The sequence below is a fragment of the Anopheles marshallii genome, chromosome X, assembly GCF_943734725.1.
Source record: "Anopheles marshallii chromosome X, idAnoMarsDA_429_01, whole genome shotgun sequence".
Classification (NCBI taxonomy): Eukaryota; Metazoa; Arthropoda; class Insecta; order Diptera; family Culicidae; genus Anopheles; species Anopheles marshallii.
Window position 1 is genome coordinate 5,683,906 of NC_071325.1, and position 19,878 is coordinate 5,703,783.

General features: G+C 46.0%; 3 protein-coding genes across 3 annotated transcripts; all 3 read left to right on the plus strand.

The window, feature by feature from the left end:
- The first annotated feature begins 816 nt into the window (after positions 1-816).
- On the plus strand, positions 817-2,613 carry LOC128718215 (ATP synthase lipid-binding protein, mitochondrial-like). The gene is given in 4 exon segments (XM_053811885.1): positions 817-1,011; positions 1,663-1,755; positions 2,057-2,261; positions 2,364-2,613. Coding segments are annotated over 4 exon segments (657 nt in total). The 3' UTR covers positions 2,528-2,613.
- A 2,493-nt stretch (positions 2,614-5,106) lies between these two features.
- LOC128708318 (eukaryotic translation initiation factor 4B) lies at positions 5,107-10,706 on the plus strand. The gene is made up of 5 exons (XM_053803295.1): positions 5,107-5,122; positions 6,563-7,969; positions 9,012-9,081; positions 10,380-10,554; positions 10,650-10,706. The coding sequence occupies exons 1-5, from the start codon at positions 5,107-5,109 to the stop codon at positions 10,704-10,706; spliced, it is 1,725 nt and encodes a 574-aa protein (XP_053659270.1).
- Positions 10,707-15,726: 5,020 nt separating this feature from the next.
- Positions 15,727-18,426, plus strand: LOC128712896 (mucin-5AC-like). The gene is made up of 2 exons (XM_053807765.1): positions 15,727-17,661; positions 17,752-18,426. Exons 1-2 carry the CDS (start codon positions 15,727-15,729, stop codon positions 18,424-18,426), a joined length of 2,610 nt encoding a protein of 869 aa, XP_053663740.1.
- Positions 18,427-19,878: the final 1,452 nt, after the last annotated feature.

Below are 19,878 nucleotides of genomic sequence, written 5' to 3' on the forward strand. Positions count from 1 at the left end.
CTGTCAGTTAGAAAAATAACTTTGCGCTAAATTCCTTCATTCATTTCTTACCCTTACTGATGAAACTTTCTTCATATTCTTTGCTTAACAACCTATTCTTCTTTATCGGCACAATAACCTAATAACCTCAAGTGGTCTAGGCTTGCCACATTTTTGGCTTTCTTTGACTTTATTCACCCGTAATGGGATAGTCAGTCTTGCGTACGGGAGATGTATCCCAATTAGATTTTGGATTGGTCTCTGTTTGGGAATAGAGTATCTGGTTAGAAAAGGTACTAACATTCAAACTTCGTTGAAGAACCCTGGGCTTGGTTAAACGGATTGCTTGTGCCTACTCGGATTGAATTTATATATTCACTTGCAGCTTTTCTCCTTAATTCATTTCTACTCAGTAAGGACAACTCTAAAGTACAGTCCTTCATTTCCTAACCTCTTCGAAACACACTTTTGGGCACTCATCTTATTTTGGCCTTCCGCGGCCGTCTCATATCCTCTTCTGATGTTTCAACATAGCTTAAGACCTTGCGTTTTAGTTTGGTTTAATATGGATTTTGGGTAAATCCTCTAACCCACGTGAGATGCGATGTTTAGTCATTGTTCTGGTTCACTTTCAGTTATTTAAAATAATCGTGTCTTATCTGTTTCGTTGGCACTTGGTCCTGGTATTCCATCACTTTGAGGTTCAGCATTGATGTGAGATATGGCTAAAACAGAAAAGAAGTTCGAGGCGCGACTTGGATATATTATCGCGAAGTCTATACACACCCTTATGCTGGCAGTTTGACAGCTGTCACTTCGGTGACAGCACACCGTACGATGCGCAAGATCCGCAAATCGACCACTTCCGCTGGCACTTTGCGTAACGCTTATCGTGGTGTGTGTGCCATCACACGTATATGAGCGGTGCGCACGCACACCACGAGTAATTTTCACTGCGCCCGAGGGTTCGAGGCAACGAAAATTGCTACCAACGTTCACTGTTCTTCGATAAGTTGTCGACCGCGTTTTGAAGTGAGTAGAGCTCCCGGTAGAGTGCCGGGGAATTAGATACCCAGGGTCACATAAGAGTGTAGATAGAAGCGTTCAACTTCAGCAAGTGTGAAGCAGTGATTGTTTTTTGTTTCCTTTCCGCGAAATAAAAGGTTCCCTCCAACTCAAAAAGACCACCAATCAAACCTGACCGGCATATTTTTTGAGCCTGGGTGTCGGCCATATTTTTCTGTGCCCCCGGAATTTGCACTCGGCAACCCGTACCTCCTTTACCTTTATCAGTTGGAATAGTTTTATGTAACAGGGGAGTTTTTTTCTCTCGTCGGAAGATTGTGTAACCTATCCAGAACTGAATAGATGTAAAGCGATATTATAAAAGACAGTTTTTACAGTGTATAAAACGAGAAACGCACGGTGTGAAATTATCGTACCGCGATGGAGGAAAATGACTTACGTAACGCACGCATACATACTCATGACGGGCTTAGAAGTTTTTTTTTTAAACGTTCTCAGTGTAGTTGTTAGGGCAAAGAAAAGTAACCCAGAGGAGGGAAAAACAATTCCAACTTAAAAAGTTTTTGATACAGTGATTTATATAGTTAATATTGTGCTAGGAAGAAAACAAGAAGCTAACCTCAATTAATCGGATGCAAAATCTTTCACTTCTCCTAGGTCCTTCAGGTACCAGTAAAACCTAAACTCAAAAACAACATCATCATGTTCGTCTCGTCGGCTGCCCGCATTGCCCCAGTTGCCCGAAGCCTGGTAAGTAAGCCCGGAAGCTGATTATCTGTTACCGACTGGCGATACATCCTAAAATACATCATTACATAACCAGCTCACTATAGACAGTGTTTCTTCTGGTGTGTGGTGCATAGAAGAATCTCTCAGGTCACGGCGTCAGTTACGTAATTCTTAAATCACCGTTTCCGCGGTATCCCTTGCCGGGTTCTTTTTTTTCACCACCACCGAAACAAAGCTACAACGGTAGCAAACCTATTTAAATGAAACATTTTCTAATGCTTTCTTTTCGCGCACGGTCACGTGTGTGCCGCAACATTTGCAGGTCCTGAACGGAACCAAGGCGTACATCCGACCGATCAGCAGCGCCGTTATCACCCAGAGCCAGACGCTTGCTGCCCAGAACACAGCGCCAGTTGCTCTGTTGCCACAGGTCCGGTCATTCCAGACTACCCCGGTCACCCGTGACATTGATTCTGCTGCCAAGTTCATCGGAGCCGGTGCAGCCACGGTTGGTGTTGCCGGATCTGGTACGTAATTCGGAACGCTGAAAGAAAGCACTCTACCATTCGCTTAAAAATACACAGCAACATAAATATGCTCCCTGTTTGTCTGCGCGTCTCTACCCACAGGTGCCGGTATCGGAACAGTATTCGGATCGCTGATTATCGGTTACGCAAGAAACCCATCGCTGAAACAGCAGCTGTTCTCCTACGCTATCCTGGGTTTCGCCCTGTCTGAAGCCATGGGTCTGTTCTGTCTTATGATGGCTTTCCTGCTGCTGTTCGCTTTCTAAACTACTTATCTCCCTACATAATCGGACGTCAAACCCCGGTACTCTTATGTGTAAATGGAGAAGCGAAGGAGAAACAAACATCCTGCCCCCCCAAAACCGTCAAACTCAAACCCATAACACACACGAACGAACCATTTTTACATATAATTCCCTGGCCCGTCGTTCCCACGTCTGTATTTAGGTACCTTTCGACTAGATAGTTTCGGAGTAGAGAAAGGAAATAAGCGTCGGTAACGTTCTAAGTTCTAAGAGGAAAAGTTCAAATTATGCATTCTTAGGGTGGAATAAAACAATCCAAAAAACATATATAAACAGGTGCTGCACTCCGGAGCTTTTCATAATCGACAGCGCCAAAACAACAGACAACCACTATCGGAAAAAGGATACCGTGATACACTAGTGGAGGACATCGGCAAACAAAACACACGCAGGGAACACAGTAATATATGCAAACCTTCTGTTTAAGTGAGGAATAACGAGACTAACAACCCAAAAGTTAAAAAGAGCTACAATTCAATCAGCTCTTTCACCCGGGGAGAGGATCGTGTTTGTGTCCGTTGGCGCGTTGTTTTCGGTGCGATTAAGAATTGCTCCTTAAACCCGCGACACCGGTCACACACGCCCGGGTTGTAAACCTGAAGGATCTCGGAACAACGATTATGACCGCTTCCCAAAGGCAGTCACCAGGGAAAGTGTTAGAAGAACGAGTTAGCGACACGCACACACCCTCCGGCCATCGATAACCATCACACACGACACGACCCAGCCGGTATATCCAACACGTCACAAACCGGCTTTTGAACCCATCTTTCGTTCCAAGATTTTCCACGCATCTTAACGAAGTATTCACGTCCGCTCTATGCAGGAACTCTTCCTAACCGTGCACCGATTATTAGAACCCTTGGGTTTTGCGGTGGAATTTATTTTTCAAATTCTACACCACGCGTGTGTTGTGTGCATTTTTGGGAGGATTTGTACGCAAATACACACCATCCACGGGTTACTTATACGGGTACGGTGAAGAAGTGCTTCCTTTCGAGAGGACGGCTCGGAACAGATTCATGGAATAGCCTCGGAACGAGCGAATTAAAGGTTTGTGTGTCGATGTTGGATAGCTAACGGGCCTTGGAGGGTGTCTTTCCCTTGGTTTTTTTTACAGAACATCCATAACATCGGAATTAATGAAACGCGCGCACGTTAGAGATAAAAGAAAAAACAAGCAGCGAGTGGTGATCCAAACGTAAATAAAGAATGAGACTAGTTACTGGTACAAAACTGAAGTGAAAATGGTTCTATTCTCTCTATATATTTTGTTTTGATTACCGAAATTTTATCGCCCGGATAAACAATTATTATAGCCCCACACCAAGGACACGTTCGGTAGGCTGTTTCATAACAGCTGACCGACTTGAAGAACGGGGTCACCGAAACACAAGCAAATATCACTCCCAAACGTTATCGGGTTCAAGAAGACGTTCGATAAATAGGTCACGTGCATAATAAAGTTTGCCTTTAACTCCACGAAACAAAGATTTGTGAAGAAAATAGCGAGAAACAATGACGCTAGAATTGTGTTTTCTCAGCCACACGGCGTCTTCAGATGCTGGCCATTAAACACACGATTTATGTTTCTTGTGGTAGACTAATTAATCAAAGCTCAATCATATGTATTCAACCTTCTCGAGAAGCGCATAATATTAATAAAATTGATCTTACAAACATTTATTTTCCCTTTAACGAGAACATTTCTTGAGTATGCCAAAAAAGTTACAAGGCCTGGGAAAATCTAATACGCATGTATAGAGTGGGAAAGATCAAAACGACTATCACGTTTGCCATGACTTAATTTCTTTTCTAGCAAAATCATTTCTGTTCCTCTATTCCATTATGATCATTTTCCAGAAATTCGACATATTTTTATATGCTACAGTCACATACCAGATAAAAAAGAGAAAGAATGTGAAATAGATCTTCCTTCCCGCTCTCACACCGAAGGGGAAGCCGTTTGACATTTCGCGATCGAATGCCCATGCAGCAGCAAAACCAACAACAGGACTCTGTTGCTGTAATGGCACCATTTATGGAAAATCATTAATAATTTAGCTTTTTTACAAAAAATCAATTACAAACTGATCCAAATGCTTATTCTTTTTCATTGTGCTTCCTTTTTCATAGCGTTTAAACTTCATTAAACGAAAAATATGCTGAAAGCGTTGTTTTGTTGCGTAGGGAGTCATGCAATAGTTTTTCTCAATATATCATAGCAAACTGCTAAATAATTCGCTTACTGGCACAAAAGCTCTCTGGAAGGATTTTTTCTCTTATTTTCGTTCAGTTAGGGGACAATAAAAGCCCACTAATGCTCGATGAAACGTGATTTAGTGCAGAAATTCATCCCATTTTTTGTCTGCTGCACGGGTCACCCAATCATGTCACGTAGGCAAAAATCCGTGCAGCCAGCAGCTGTCAAAGGTGCGCCCCGAAAACCACATTGACAGCTAGCTGTCAAGCACTGTGCTTTGTTCGTGGTGGACAAGAATCGCCCTTTCATTATCGCTTCTCCGCAGAAGGCAGTCATTATGGCTACCGTATCAGGTAAAAAATAGTGCAGAATTTACACCAAACATTTTCACGAAACAGGAGCATGTCGGTGCGAACAATCCGGTGCTGCAAAACTATCCCACCAAGTGGAATCCGTGCCGCCGGGAGAGAAAAAAAAGAACCCGTGTGATAAATCATTGAGAACGTGGCACAAACACAGTTTTGGTGTGCGCGCGCGTGTGTGTGTGTGTGTGTGTGGGAAAAAATGGTGGCGCGAAAAAGGGTGCTACTGCTGGGGTAAAAACGGGTCTTGTTCCCCCTTTCGCCCACTCGGCCCGTGGACGGAAATTCCCCGAAATTCCTTGCTAGGAATTTTTCTTGTGTACGCCCGCGTCATTTCAGAATTGGTGTACTGGACGGGAGATTTGGGTTGCTCTGATTGTAAAAGGGGTGCGAAAGCAGTATGCATTTCCACGGGATTACGCGCGGAGAATCACGTATATTACCGCGTGGCTCAATGACAAATCGCAATTGAAATGGGTATCTCGTGCTAAGGAGTGCAAGTGTGTGTGGTTAGGAAGAGTGGGCCCATGTGTGCGTGTTTGGCAATGCTGATTGTGTTATGCCTCAGTAAAGTCTACCGTTTCCGTGTTCGTCATCCAAACAGGATTTGCTGTTGGAATGACCATATCGAAACCACCTGTTATTGATGCAACCAATAGGTGAAATTAAATGACGAAAAAAGGAAAGTGCAAATACATGGGACACAATATGGAGCGAGCATGATTTGGTTGCATCAGCTGCATTGTGGAGTAGGAATAAGGAATGGCGAACGTACCAGGTTACAGCAAAACAGATGCTTACATGCCTGAGAGACTTCGGAAACATTAACCCTTATGAACAATGTAGCAGGTTAATGGGTGTTGCTTTATGTAATTACCGGACAGCAAAACTGAACTAAAAAAAAAATCCAACCACAAGGACGTTTAGTGTGCATTTTGTGTGTCTGCTGTGTATGGAAGGGGGAGACCTTCGTTCCACTCAACAATTGTACTACAATCAAAGCAGCACAATGGTGGTCTATATCAAGGCCAGCCAATCTCTTACAATCATCCCACAGAATATCGCGGAAACCAGCACCCTAACTTACACAAGCACACATCTCTTGCAGTCTAGTAACTAGTGACTATATTCGATTCATCAAAAAATTGTTAATGATCTCTGAAACCTCACAAACTTAAGAATTCTCAGAGAGTCATAAATTCTCTCAAAGGGAAGAATCCGCTAAGATTCATTAAATCCCTGGAGAATCATGGATGTTTGAGGAATTCAACATTATAATTCCTTAGCAATTCGTGCATGTATAAGAATGCATTTCAATGATTATGATTCAGATTGGCCCAGCGCTAATTTTGACTCACGCCGCTGAAGATGGTGAATTGCCAGTGCAACTAAATTTCCCTTTTCTTTTTCTCTCCCACTACTTTCACATAGGTAAAAAAGGCAAAAAAGCGAAAAAAAATAACAAGTTGTCCCTGGGTGAGTTTCTTACCGATGGGAACACGGCCGACCGCAACCAGGTACAGGTAGCGGTACCAGTAAAGTTGGATTGGGGCGATGATTGCGACGACGATGACGATGATCGGGTGGTACGTACGCAGGTGATCGCACTGCCTACGGCACCGCGTGCAAGCCGGATCCTCAACGATGACTCGATACCACAGAACCCACCGTACTCAATCTACGTGTCCAACCTACCGTACGACATTAACGAGAACGATCTGTACGAAATATTCGATCACGTCGAGATCGTGAATATGACGTTGCCGCGCGATGAGAGCGAAACCTGGCGACTGCGCGGGTTTGGCAATATCGAGTTTGCGACGCGTAATGATCTGATGACGGTGCTGGCAATGCCGGAACCAATGGTACGCAACCGGCGCATCCGTATCGGGCTGTACAACGAGAACGACACGAAGCGTCGGAACAATCGCTACGATAATTTCTCCTCCGGGGACAGCGAGCGTCCCTCGTCCGGTGGGAACTGGCGCGACCGGCCGGAATCGGCAGCGCGCCCGATGATGGATCGGGATCGGGATGGGGGCGGTATGCGCCGTCCTTATAGCAGCGGTGGATATGGGCGTGATCGGGAGGATCGTGACCGGCCGTCGGGCGATTCCGGCGGCAACTGGCGCACGACCGACAGACCGGCACCGCAATCACCGCGTGCACCACGTAACTACGATCGCGACCGTGACCGTGACCGTGATAGTAGCAACGGCGGTTTCCGCCGTGGACCGGACAGCCGCGGTCCGGTGGGCAACGGTGGTGGTATGCGCCGCGAACCGGAAGTACCGATGGAGCGACCGAAGCTGGTGCTGCAACCGCGCACACTGCCTCTACCAGAGCTGCCGAAACCGCGCGAAACCGATTCGGATGACGAGTCCGAACGGCACACGGCCAACAACGGCAAGTACGAGGAGTCGGTGGACGAACCGCCAAAACCGAAACCGACACCCGTCCCAGCCGCCAAGGTGTTCGGTGACGCAAAGCCGGTCGACACCGCGGCACGCGAGCGCGAAATTGAGGAACGGTTACAGCAGGAAGAGTTGCTGCGGCGCAAGCAGGAGGAAGCGGCTGCATTGGAGGAAAAGAACAAACGGGATGCTGAAAAGGAGAATCTAGACACGACTACGGATGAAGCCGGCGACAAACCGGCTGCTGGTGCCGCCACCGGTACCAGTAACACCGACCAACAGCCGCAGCAACCGATCGCCAACTGGCGGGTACGCAGTGTCAACGACGAGGAGAAAGGTAAAGCTAGCGAAGAGCGTGTCCTTTCGCCCTCGCGGAGGTTTAGCCCTAGCGGAAAGTATAACAGTAACAGACGCACTACTGCGGGTATGTACAGCGGACAGGGGTTTATTTTTCTGTTTCGTTGCAAAATCAGCAAATTGTTATCAGCATCGCTCGTCTTTTTCTACACTTATGCAAGCGTGTGCCTGAGCGTTGATTATTTGACTTTGTTTGCTTGATTTTACTCCCTAACTATCAACTTTTCCAACACGCAAATAGTTTTTGGTGTTTCTCTTTGTATTCCGATGTGAAAACTACGAACTGTCCTTCAATGCTCTCTACTAGTTTTGTGTCTAATGAGGCTATTGCGAAGGATTATTCATATGAATCTCCAAACTAGTATAATTCAAATCTTCAGTGTGACTCTCAAAATATGCATGTATCCTCCAAGATTCATTAATCATCGCCCGCAACAATCATTTTTGTATAAATCATTGAAAATTTATTATTTCATTGATAAAATCATGAATCTTTAGAATAGTTCAGAGCCAGAAATTAATTTCAAAGATTTATGCATCTTAATTCCGATTTACCAAACACTACTCTCATCAACATATTCTATCTGCCCGTTTAGACGGTCGCTGTTCGTGTTATCGAATGCTCATACAACAATTGTAATTTCACAAGCGCTCCATAAATTATTGAATCCAAAATTGCATCAATCCACATAGCTTTGAACAAAACATTGCACTTCACTAGGAAGCGATTTAGCATCGGTGGGCTTTCTGCTGGAAAGATTTTACCGCATCGCGAATCCGTTTGACGTAAAGATTGAATGATAAATCCCTCATAATTGCGTGTTTGAGTGTTTGTTGCTTGAAGCTCGTTCATGTGAATTGCAACTTCATTCTTGTCCTGCTATTATTCAGCCTGATTTGGTTTTGTTTTCGAGTGTTTAAACAAATATTATTTATGGTTTTTTTTCGTGTTGCTGACTACTGACTGCCTTACATTACCTGAGTTTGGTTTTCTTAAAGCGTTATTATGCGAATGTTACTGAGTTTTGTCGTTTGTTTTTTGACACACAAGATTTTTTTTTAAATTAATGATATTTATTTTGTTTTACGTTTTCCCGCGTGTCTCACAGAAGATCGACGAGCGGACAATCGTGGTATGAATCGCCCAGCACATAGTAACGGAATAGCAATTCAAAATCGGTAAGTAGTACATGTTGTGTTTCATGTTTGGTTTGTATGTTGTACATTAACCTATATAAATACATTATCATTATGCAAATTTACACAGCTTCGGTCGTTTAACACTGGACAGTTGATGCTTCTAATGTTATTATACTTCGCATGCTTGGAACATTTCATTACAAACAGTAGGCAACTGGGAACGCTTTAAACCGAGTCGAGTTTAAAAGCTGTTTGGGAGGTTTCTTCCCGAGTTTTAATTATGGCCACTTGGGGGGATTGGTGAAAAATGCACCTTTGTTTAATCTCTGGTAGCTTTGAAAGATGCGCGAAGTACACTAGCATGCGGAACGACCCAACGTCCGGTATTAAACGACCGATACTGTCGTAATTAACCGCGAACTAACTGAACTTCTTTTCATTTGTTTGTAGCGTGGAGCAACTCTACCTTTCATAAATCATACTTACATTAAGAGATACACCAATATGAAGAAATGCAAAATATATTGCACATAAAGTATATAACACGACGTAGGCAACAATGCTCTAAGCGAACAGGGAGCCAATCGAGATATATGGAGATCTAATCCATATACTTTCGTTATTTGTTCGAAAATAAGAACCGTTGTATGTGCAAACGCATTGAATAAAAGGAATAAATTCTTTTTCCACATCAGATAACAATAATTTATAGTAGCGCTGTTCTTAATGAACCTTTAAAAAAAATCATCATCACCAATCAGCAATACGGAAATCATTCAAATAATGCAATTTCAAACAGTCCTCAATCCTCAAACTTGAATTACTAACGTATCATGGTTTGAGAGGTAGTTGAGCAATAGTTGTTTAATGCTGTGGAGTAATTAAGGAATCCCGGGTAAGCAGGATGCCCTAGTCGCACAGAGAGATTAACTGGCAAAGTAACAAAAGAGATATGAAATATACAAATTGGCCCACTCAACACCACATATCGCCTATGGAGAGACGTGATCCGTTCCCAATCTCATCTAAAACAACGGTTGTGTCTTGTGTCTGATGACACGACAGTACCGGTCTAAAGTCTCTTCCGGGGTCAATCTCCCACTCGCAGAACTTGATTGTCCAGCTTCGAATAAATAAAGTCAAAGAAAGCCAGAAATAAGTGGCCCGCTTCTAGACCTCTTTTGAGGTTGCTGTGCCGATAAAGAAGATGCGGAAAATTCTAGAAAATAAATCACCTGCATCGAAGACGTTGACGAAATCTGGAGTGGTGAAGACTGATTTAAAATATATGCAATCATATTTGTGAGATTTCTCGTGCTTTGATTGAATCATTCTAGCGACCATGAACGAATGGATCGTGCAGGGGGCCGCGAGCGCACGCAGCCGTCCCGTGACACATACCGCAACGGGGAAACGAAGGATCGCCGCGATGCACCGAAACCGGCCGAAAAGGAACGCGAGCCGAAACTTTTAGAGGAACGCATGCCGAAGTTTCAAGAACCGACCGGACCGGTAAGTAATCTGCCGGACCCAAGGTCCGTGTGTGAGCCCGTGCGCGAACAGCACCGTCTAATCACTGTTTTGTTGTTCTTTCGTTTCGTGCTTAGAATTTGCAAATGAAGAACACCTTTGAAGGATTATCAGCGGACGAAATTGATGACTGAAACAATACCAAAACCACCACTAGTACCATCACTAGTTGACATCCCGCTGAAGGAAGCAGAGAGCTACTAGCAAAGGAGTGCGCCGAAGAATTTGAAACTGCAAGGACAGTGAAGACAACAAGACATATATTATACACACACGCAGAGAGAGAGAGAGAGAGAGAGAGAGAGAAACGCACGCGCGTATATTCAGTCTGGGCGGATTCGTTGGATTGGATCTGGATGGGAAGCGCCTATCGGCGGGGCTTTCTATTATTACTCTTTTTTATTGTTTCGATGTACTGTAGCAACCGTGGTAAAGTGATTTTTTTTTTCTAGCAGGCTCTCGTACGAGCTAACGTGGTGTGCACGCGCGTGTTGCATTTCATTTTCCCCCCGCAATCCCCTCTCATCCCTCCACACACACACATCCTGCCCCCCCGGGCTGTATTCATCTATTATAGCTAAAGAACGTGAGGAAAAAAGAAACAAAGGGTTACACGAATAGTTATACTCATACAAACCGTGAGACACTTATATGCGTACAGGAAATGCGATTTAATGAACATTCTGCTTTATAAGGAAACAAAACTAATAAATGTCAGGACACTTTCTCCGCAAACAAACAAACAAACAAACAAAAAAGAACAGAAAACCACCCCGGAGAGGGCTAAGACTGATGGCGTGGAATTGCTGTAGTGTGGGTCGCGCACGGTTACCGCGAGGGGGTGTTCGAACCGGGTGGGGAAGACATCGAAGGAAACGAAGGAAAAACAAAACTCATCAGAACTCAGCATCAGACGAGCGAAGGTGGGCAAAGGTGTGGAAGGTGATGGTGGTGGTGGTGGTGGTGGTGGTGGGAGGGGGAGAGAGATAGAAAAGATTAGCTAAAATACAGTAAAGGGTGCGCCTTAAAACGCTTTAGTGTAGGACAATTTGAATAACCGAATACCGGGAGGCGCTCAAAACTCTATCTCTCTCTCCCTCCCCCACCCGTCCACTAGCTCCCAATTCCTCCTCCTTCCCTTCTTTTACGCTGAGCATTCCCAATTTATATCAATCCCATTTAAAGCAAACAAAGTGAAAAGAAGAAGTGGAGCAAAAAAAAACCACAATACGCTACTCAAATGTTCATTAGTAATTATTTGTTTGATATTTAACACCAACGCAACATATAAAACAAAAACATGTCCGCCTGAGAAGAAAAAAAAACGCTACACTTTGTTTGTTTTATTTTTCATTATTTTTTTTTTCGTTGTAATCATATATTATAGAACTGTGAAGCAATATTGTAAGGCGGACGAGATGTGTGGTGTGGGCGTCCGGTCTGTTCCGACCGGGCAAGAATGAGATATGGAACAAGGTAGTTCGATAGGGTTACGTTACCGCTTTCATGTTAATTAGTGATGAAGGTGGCATGAAGGGTTTAGGTTTTTTTTTTGTTGCTTTACGCTCGCTCTTTTTCTCTGTTATATCTTCCATATTCGGATTAATGAAATTCTTCTCCATCCTCCCACATAATTTTCACATATATATATTTTTTTAATAATGCAGTTAGAGTAACAAGCGTGCGAAAATCCTTTGGGAAGATGTACTTTTGCTTCATGTAAAACACTCCTTTTTCGAAATAAAATAAAAGCTGCGATGCGCATCCTCGCATGCAGGTTGGAGTAGATTTGCTTTAGAAGAATTCCTTCTTTTTGTTGTTGTTGTTGTTGCTAGATGTAAAGTAAAGGGGTTTTCCAACAGAATTCGGCCACCACCGGCTTTACATAATCGAAACCGCGGTCAGTTGGCCTTTTTTTTTGTTGATGCGGAAAACAGGGCAAAACGGCACAATTTCAAACTGACCGTTATGAGGCGTCCGAAACGTAGAAAATAGAAGCAACAATCAGGTTCAACAGGTAAGTGGAAACATACATTTGTGTTGGAAGGTATTTTTTTAAAACGAATATTACAATTAAAGCATGTAAAATAACTGCTGAAATGTATAGTTTAAATAATTCAAAACGTGTTAATTTAAGTGACAATTAGGCAGTACTAGAATGACACGTCATCGGGTTTGGTGTTTTAACAGAAATTATTATAAAATTATTGTAATTCAACAACCCAGTTATAGATCTGACGAGCGAAATGGAGTGTGTCCGGTCATGAAGGTGTGCGCCTTTAAGAAATTTTGAATTCTAATTCATGAAAATTTCGTTTCTCAAAACGCAGTACTAGCTCTATTTGTCATTTCCTGTGCCGATTGGGAAGCAATGGGGGAGAGAGAGTGAGTGAGTGAGAGAGTGCAAAAAAAAACACCAATCCGTTCGCATTATGACGTGACGTAGCGGCCGCTGACAGCCAATCGGAACGCTCAGATGTTGCACAACTAAAATACTTCTTTCCGTACGTACACGGTTCGCCCTAGGTTAGCCCTGGGACCTACGCTCCATCGCGAGACCCATTCATTAACGCTGGTGAACAGTTCGTGAAAGGACCGTCTCGACACTCTGCCAAGAGTGTATTTTTTTTCTTCTCTGTACTAGTGAGTGAGTGCGTGCGATTGTGAATTGTTGAATTTCTTCCAAGCAAAAACGGAAAGTTCTCCGGTGCCCACGGTCAGTTGGGCAAGTCTTCTATCAAAAAAGAAAGGAAAAAAAAGCAACCCCACCGCCCGCTAAAACGGTATCAAATTTTGCCAACGAGGCACACCACATCCGGTTTGAAATAGACGACAGCGAGCGAAAGCTACATCGGTGGGTAAGTGGTGCTCACCTATTGCCCGAACATTAGTCCCGATTAGATTTTCGGACCCGGATCTATTGCGCGGTTGTACAAAGTTTTTGAGGGTGACTCAAAGGTTGCGGCTGAAAGTTCACATCGCACAACAATACGGTTGATACTCGTAGCGCGGCGAGGAACCACAAGCACTTTTCAATCAACTTACACCGCTGTATGTGCGGTTCCTTCGAGAAGATTCCGCAAATAGCGGACATTCGGATGATACAAACCCGCGACCACATGACTCATCAACCCTTGGAAGTCCAACTTTCCACCTCAATAAAATAAGTGGATCCATCATATCTTCATAGTAGAAATACTCCTCCTCTCTTTAACCTCACAAAGCAACAATTCTTCGTGCTTGAAAAAACATTCCCCAAAAGGTTCCAAAGGACACACCGCGGCTGGAACTGTTTCGCTTCCACACGCACACACACAGACACACACACACACACACCGGGTGTGTTAAAATACCTGACGTCATCACGGTAATATGGCGCATCTTGTTTTGTCTCTCCTGTGTCCCCGGGCCCGGCAGGGACGGGAATACCCGGCCAATCTAGAAATTTCGGCAGCTTCCCCATCTCGCTTACGCGCATACGCTGTATGGCGTTGCCGTTGTTTTCTTCCATCCATGTTCATATCGCAGTTGAAACCAACGCGTACCAGACCTTTCGATGATATTGTGGTCCTCGGTTTCGGGGACGGGCGACATCACTCTATCGCCATATAGATTTTGTGTAGAGGAGGGAGAGCGGAGGGGGGAGGTTAATGTTGGTTCTGTTGGTAGGAGTGAAATGTATTAATGAACTCACCGCACGAATTGCGAACACCAGCAACCAGCAACGAGGCGTCATCGATCCCCCCCACCACCACTACAACATCACATCAATGCTGCTTCGTTTTGAGATTTTGTTTTTTTTTTTGGCGAGCAACGAAGATCTTTCTGGAACGTTTCTGTAAAAAGAGAGCACGAGACAGAGCGAGAGAGTGAATGGTATGCGTCCCCAATTTTTTGATGGTGGTTAGCACATTTCTTGCTTCGTTACTGCTCAGAAGATTAGTTTTTTTTTTTGTTCACCTCACCAACTCCACCATTGCCCGGCTCGTCTATCTGTTTGTGTGGTTCGAGGTAGACCTCTCCTAACCTTCCACTTGCACACTAAAACAGTGGTAGAGGAGACATAAAGAAAAAAAAGACAAACACGTCTGACGCAAGATCATCGTTCTAGAACGTTGCAGACTACGCACGATTTCACGCTCGCCGACATTAGGGAGGGAGGGTTTTTTTTCATTCTTCTGTCTAACCAGCTTGAAAGGTCGGCCCTAGAACGATTCCCCGCGTGAATTATGAGTTTGTTACGAGATGCGCAAAGGGTTTTACTTCCGGGGCTTATCTTATCTTGCCCGCGACGCAAAAAAAACCCCCCCTTATATCAGTTGGAGTATGGCTTGATGATGGACGTGCCAGTTGCGAGGGCCTCAGGAAATTCCCAGCCACTCCATGTGTTGCGCGATAAGAGACGCGCCCTGTACGGGCGAAGTCACACTGTTGAGGGTGTTGATGGGCAGAACACCTGCAGAATAAATACATCCCCATTGCGCTCCTTCTCCTACGCAACGTAGACACTTTTGTTTCAATAAAACCAGAAAGAAAGCCTCCGTTTTGACTCCGTCCCCGGTAGTCTCTCTTGTAAAGATAAGCGGCTCTGTACGATCGATACTAACTTCTCCCTTTCTTTCCCATTTCGATTTCAGGTTGAGGGCTGGCAACTCTCAACTCGATTCGGGGCGTTATCTAAAGCGTTAAAATTTCAGTAGAATTAAACGGTGAATTTATCGTAAGTATCTGCGCATGGGTAGGGTTTTTGGTGACTCACCTCACCGCCCCCCGCCCGTAGCTGACGCAACCTTCCTAACATACGTATGCTTGTTTCCAAACGCAATGTTTCCCAACCGCACCGCACAGTCACTATCTCGATGGCACAAACAACTGAGTTCGTCAACGAATGCCGCTCATGGCGAGAAATCCTGTCGGCGAAGTCGTCCATCGGCCGCGGTGCCGTTGGACGACCAGCGGGCGGAAGAAACGATCTGCTTTTACGGAGGCCTAGTCAACCGAAGCAATCGGAACACCATGTCGCTGGAGGAGTCACCGCACGGTTTGCTGTCACCGTCGCCCACGCGAACGGTCGGCGAGCTCGCGAAGGAGCTGCTGTTGCCGGGTTCGCCGGCACTGCCGGAGCTGGTGGACGACGACACGGCAACGGCCTGGATGAATACGACTACGATGCTGGAGAGCTGTTCGCCGATCCCACCGGAACCGCCGGCGCTGCACGCGCCCTGGTGGTCGGTGGTGCAAAGCGACAGCGGGTTTCCGGCGCTGCCGGAGGACGGCTGCGACGTGCGGGCGCTGGTGCCCGGGAAGGGCCGGGTGGACGTGGGGCGCAACCGCGCTACAACAGGTGAACGGTCGCTGGGGGATGCGCGAAAGACAGCAGCGGATGTCTGCCGGATTGAATTTGACACAACTACAAGTTTCAGTGGTGCTGAAACGAGCGTAACTGTACACGACGTATGTAATAAGACCATCAGAAGCAGCAGCAGCAGCAGCGGAAACGACAGTAACCGCGGCTGCGGCGGCCAGTTTTCGAGCGGAGCACGAAGCCATGTGGCCTCGGGTAGCTGCAACGGTAGCGGGACCGTTGCAGCCGCTTCTCCGTCGGGTGCCGCTGTTGCCAACCTCGGGCAGCAACAGCACCAGCAGCACCAGTCAAACTCCCCCAAGAAACCGTGTGACTACAGTAGCATTAGCGATAGCAGTAGCAGTAATAGTAATAGAGGTGGTACCGTCTTTAGCAGGGCGTCCGGTAGCAGGCCGCCGTTTGCGGCCTCCACCATCAACGCACCAGCGCTAGCGGCAGCCGGCACAGGTGGCCACCCGTTGGTCACCGCACCGACACCGACCCTACCGGACATCGACTGGACGAACGAGACCTGTCTTGCGGGCGGACTCGACTTTACCAACACCATTGTAGACGATCCGCGCCACCTGTGGTTAAGCTCACCGACCGCCAGCAGTAGCAGTAGCAACATCACCGATACCGAGCTGGACCGCACCCTGGACGTGTACCACCGTGCAGTGCGGGGACAGTCGAAACCGATCGAGACGCGCATCGACTGTGCGGATCTGCTCGACGAACTTCACGTGGAGCTGACCGACCCGCCACTCACCATCAGCTCGCCCGTCTCGCTGCATGAAGAGATTGAACAGCTATCCAGTGCGTTCGACTGTGACGCCTCCAACCATCTCGTGTTGACCGGTACACCGGCCACCACCACCCATCCGTTCGTCGGCCTAACCGTGGACGAAACCGAACCGATATCGCTCAACATACTCAAGTGGCTGCAGGAGGACATCTCCTCCAACAGCGTACCGACCCGGTCGGAACTCTGTTCCACCTCGACGGAACTCGTCGAAAGCCTACTGGTGGATACCACCGGTGCGGCCACACACCTTTTCTTACCGAGTCAGCCAATCTCAACACACCCGAGCACGTTCGAGCAGAGCCTCGATCAGATCCACAACATCACCGGTTTAACGCGCGGCATCAGCAAAACGACAACCACTGCAGCGGGTCGACGTATCGGTGACAGCACTGCTACTGCAACCGCTAATTCTACTACGACCGCGACTACGACGACAACGACAACCTCGACCACGCATAACACAGCGAACCAATCACAACGCGACCACAACTACTACGCCATGAAGCGACGCATGCAGGAGGAGGACGGTGTGCGGGAGGGTACGCCCACCAAAGTGTCCAAACTGCTGCAACCCACCGGTGCCGGTTGGGTGGCGGATGATGCAAAATTCTCCACACCTTCCACATCTGGTCTGCAGGCTGCAACAGGTGGAGACGGTAAACAGCCACACCTGCACGCCAAACCATCGGCCACTAACACCGTTGCAGGTGCGATGGGAAGAAAGCTCTCGCTGGCTAATCGCAAAGCCACGACGCTTGCTGTAAATGTGACACCGAGGGTAAACGCACCCGCCGGTGCTCCAGCAGCAGTAGTAGTACAGCAACAACCGTCATCTACTATTACACACGCAACCGCACTCAACACACCGGACCTCACCAACGACATTTTGGATTTGGAAGATGAAAAGTTTGATCTTCTGTCATTCATCGACACCAATGACGTAAGTCGTTTGCCACTGGGATCTACTCAATGTCCCTATACTAACTATCCCTGTACTTGTTTCCTTGGTTCGCCTTGTTCTCTTCTGCAGGACGCATTAGAATTTAGCTCTTACAGCTCAACGGTAGAGGAGAAACCCACACTAGATCTACTAGCGCCCACGCCGTCCGTCACGTGCACGGAACGTCACAAGACGCCCGCGAACGAAGATGAACGGTTACGACCCTCCACCTCGAAAGCGACGCTCGACACCACCGGCAGTAACAGTAGTAAGGGTGAGGCCGAGAAGGAAATTTACCACCTGCTAACACTGGACAGCCTCCGTCAGCTGACGAGCGGTTCGGACGAGTCGACGTCTCGTGCTGCCACGGCCACCGGTGGTCGACGCACCAACACCAGCAGTGCGTGCAGCATTGGGTCCCGCTCGTCCGCATCATCCGTCTGTGGCGATTCCAGCTCGGACGTTTCGTCCAGCAACAAAACACCGAAGCGCCGGGGCCGACCACCGAAGGTGGCCAGCACGGTGCGCGATCGCTCGCAGTACCAGCATCTGAGCGACGCCGACTGGCGATACCGGGAGCAGCGGGACAAAAACAACGAGGCGTCGCGGAAGTCGCGCATCAACCGGAAGGACCGCGAGTTGAAGCTCGAGATGGAGGCGGACCAGTTGAGCGCCCAGCACCAGAAGCTTTCGTACGAGGAGCGTCGCCTGCAGCAGGAATGCCAACGGTGGCGCAGGGCGGTCATGAAGCTGGCACTGCTGTGAACCCTCCAACCCCAACACCCTTCCCTTTCATCTCCCTAGCGCGTAGAGTGTTTTAGTGTGTAAGACATTTCGGGGAGTTTTAGCAACTACTGTTGATTTTATCACTAATCTTAGACAACTAACATAGATATCGTGTGTGTACCGCACATTATAATTCTAACACGCAAGAAGTATACGCTAACGATGATGTTTTGCTAAACTGCTCTGCTCAGTTGATGTGACTACCAGCACAGCATTTGCTGTTCCGTTTACAAAAACACACAAAATGGCGGCCTAACATTCATTGCAGTCTGAGGCAGCCGTGGCTCTTCGTCGAATTTTATTATTATTTTGGTTTGCTTTTGTTTTTTTTTAAACAACCTTTTACTTGTTTCTACCACCCTTACCGAAGGGACGTTTCAAATAGTTCTTTTGTTTTCTTTTTTTTTCTCAACCTGTACGAGAAAATGTACCATCTTAGTGCCACTGTCGAAAAGTAAGCGTATGTGTTGATTGATATTGTACATGTGTATGCATTATTTGTTGCGAATTTATTGATTTTCTTTCTCAACAATGTCGGTGGTGGTTTTTAAAATATGTACTTCTTGGTGCACATAACACTTTACACTCATTGTACCGTCGTCGTGTACGGCAAGTTAAACTCTAGTAATTCTAGCTGTTTTTTTAAAGCGAACAAAAAACAACGTACAAAAAAAATGATATAATTGTATTTGCTTGTAGCGATTAGCACTCGAACTACCGAGTGGTTTTTAAACCAGGAACTGGCAATGCGACTGGCCCGGCAGTTTCAGTGTTAAAAGCGACAACAAGCTATAAATATATGTGCAAACATTGTTTCTTAAATCTTGATGTCAATAAAAGGCAGCTCTGCTGCGAAAAACAACAACAACCATGTTTTTGTTTTCTTCAAAAGAGGTTAGTGCGATTTAGTTTAATCGTAAGCACCAGGAACGCTGGAACGCATTTTAAGCAAACATCCACAAAGTACTGGGCGTCTCCACCGTCTCCACTACCTTTGCTTAAATTATTTATTTTACCTTTGTGCTGATAAAATTATAAAGAAAATTAGGAGAAAAGCTTTGCTTTTAAGCGAACTGTAAACAACATGCAAAGCTTCTATGCTATCTCCTCAATTAAGAAGTATTGGATAATGGTAGCATCTTCAAGTATCTGCTCGCAAGTAACTAACAGAAAGGTTCCCCATTACTTTCTCCATTTTGCTTCTACATTTAAAAAAATGCATAAGGATAAATAAAGACCGAAAAGAATTGCTACAGATGACAACGTTTATTACAGGGGGGAATTGTTGAGTATCTACACTCTACAGTATGGGTGGTAATTTTCATCACTTCTGTTTACAAAAGGTGTATTATAACGAGGGGTATTTTAATGGGCCGTAATTTAATTTTAATTTTAATTTTAATAATAATTTTTAATATTGTGTATATAGCT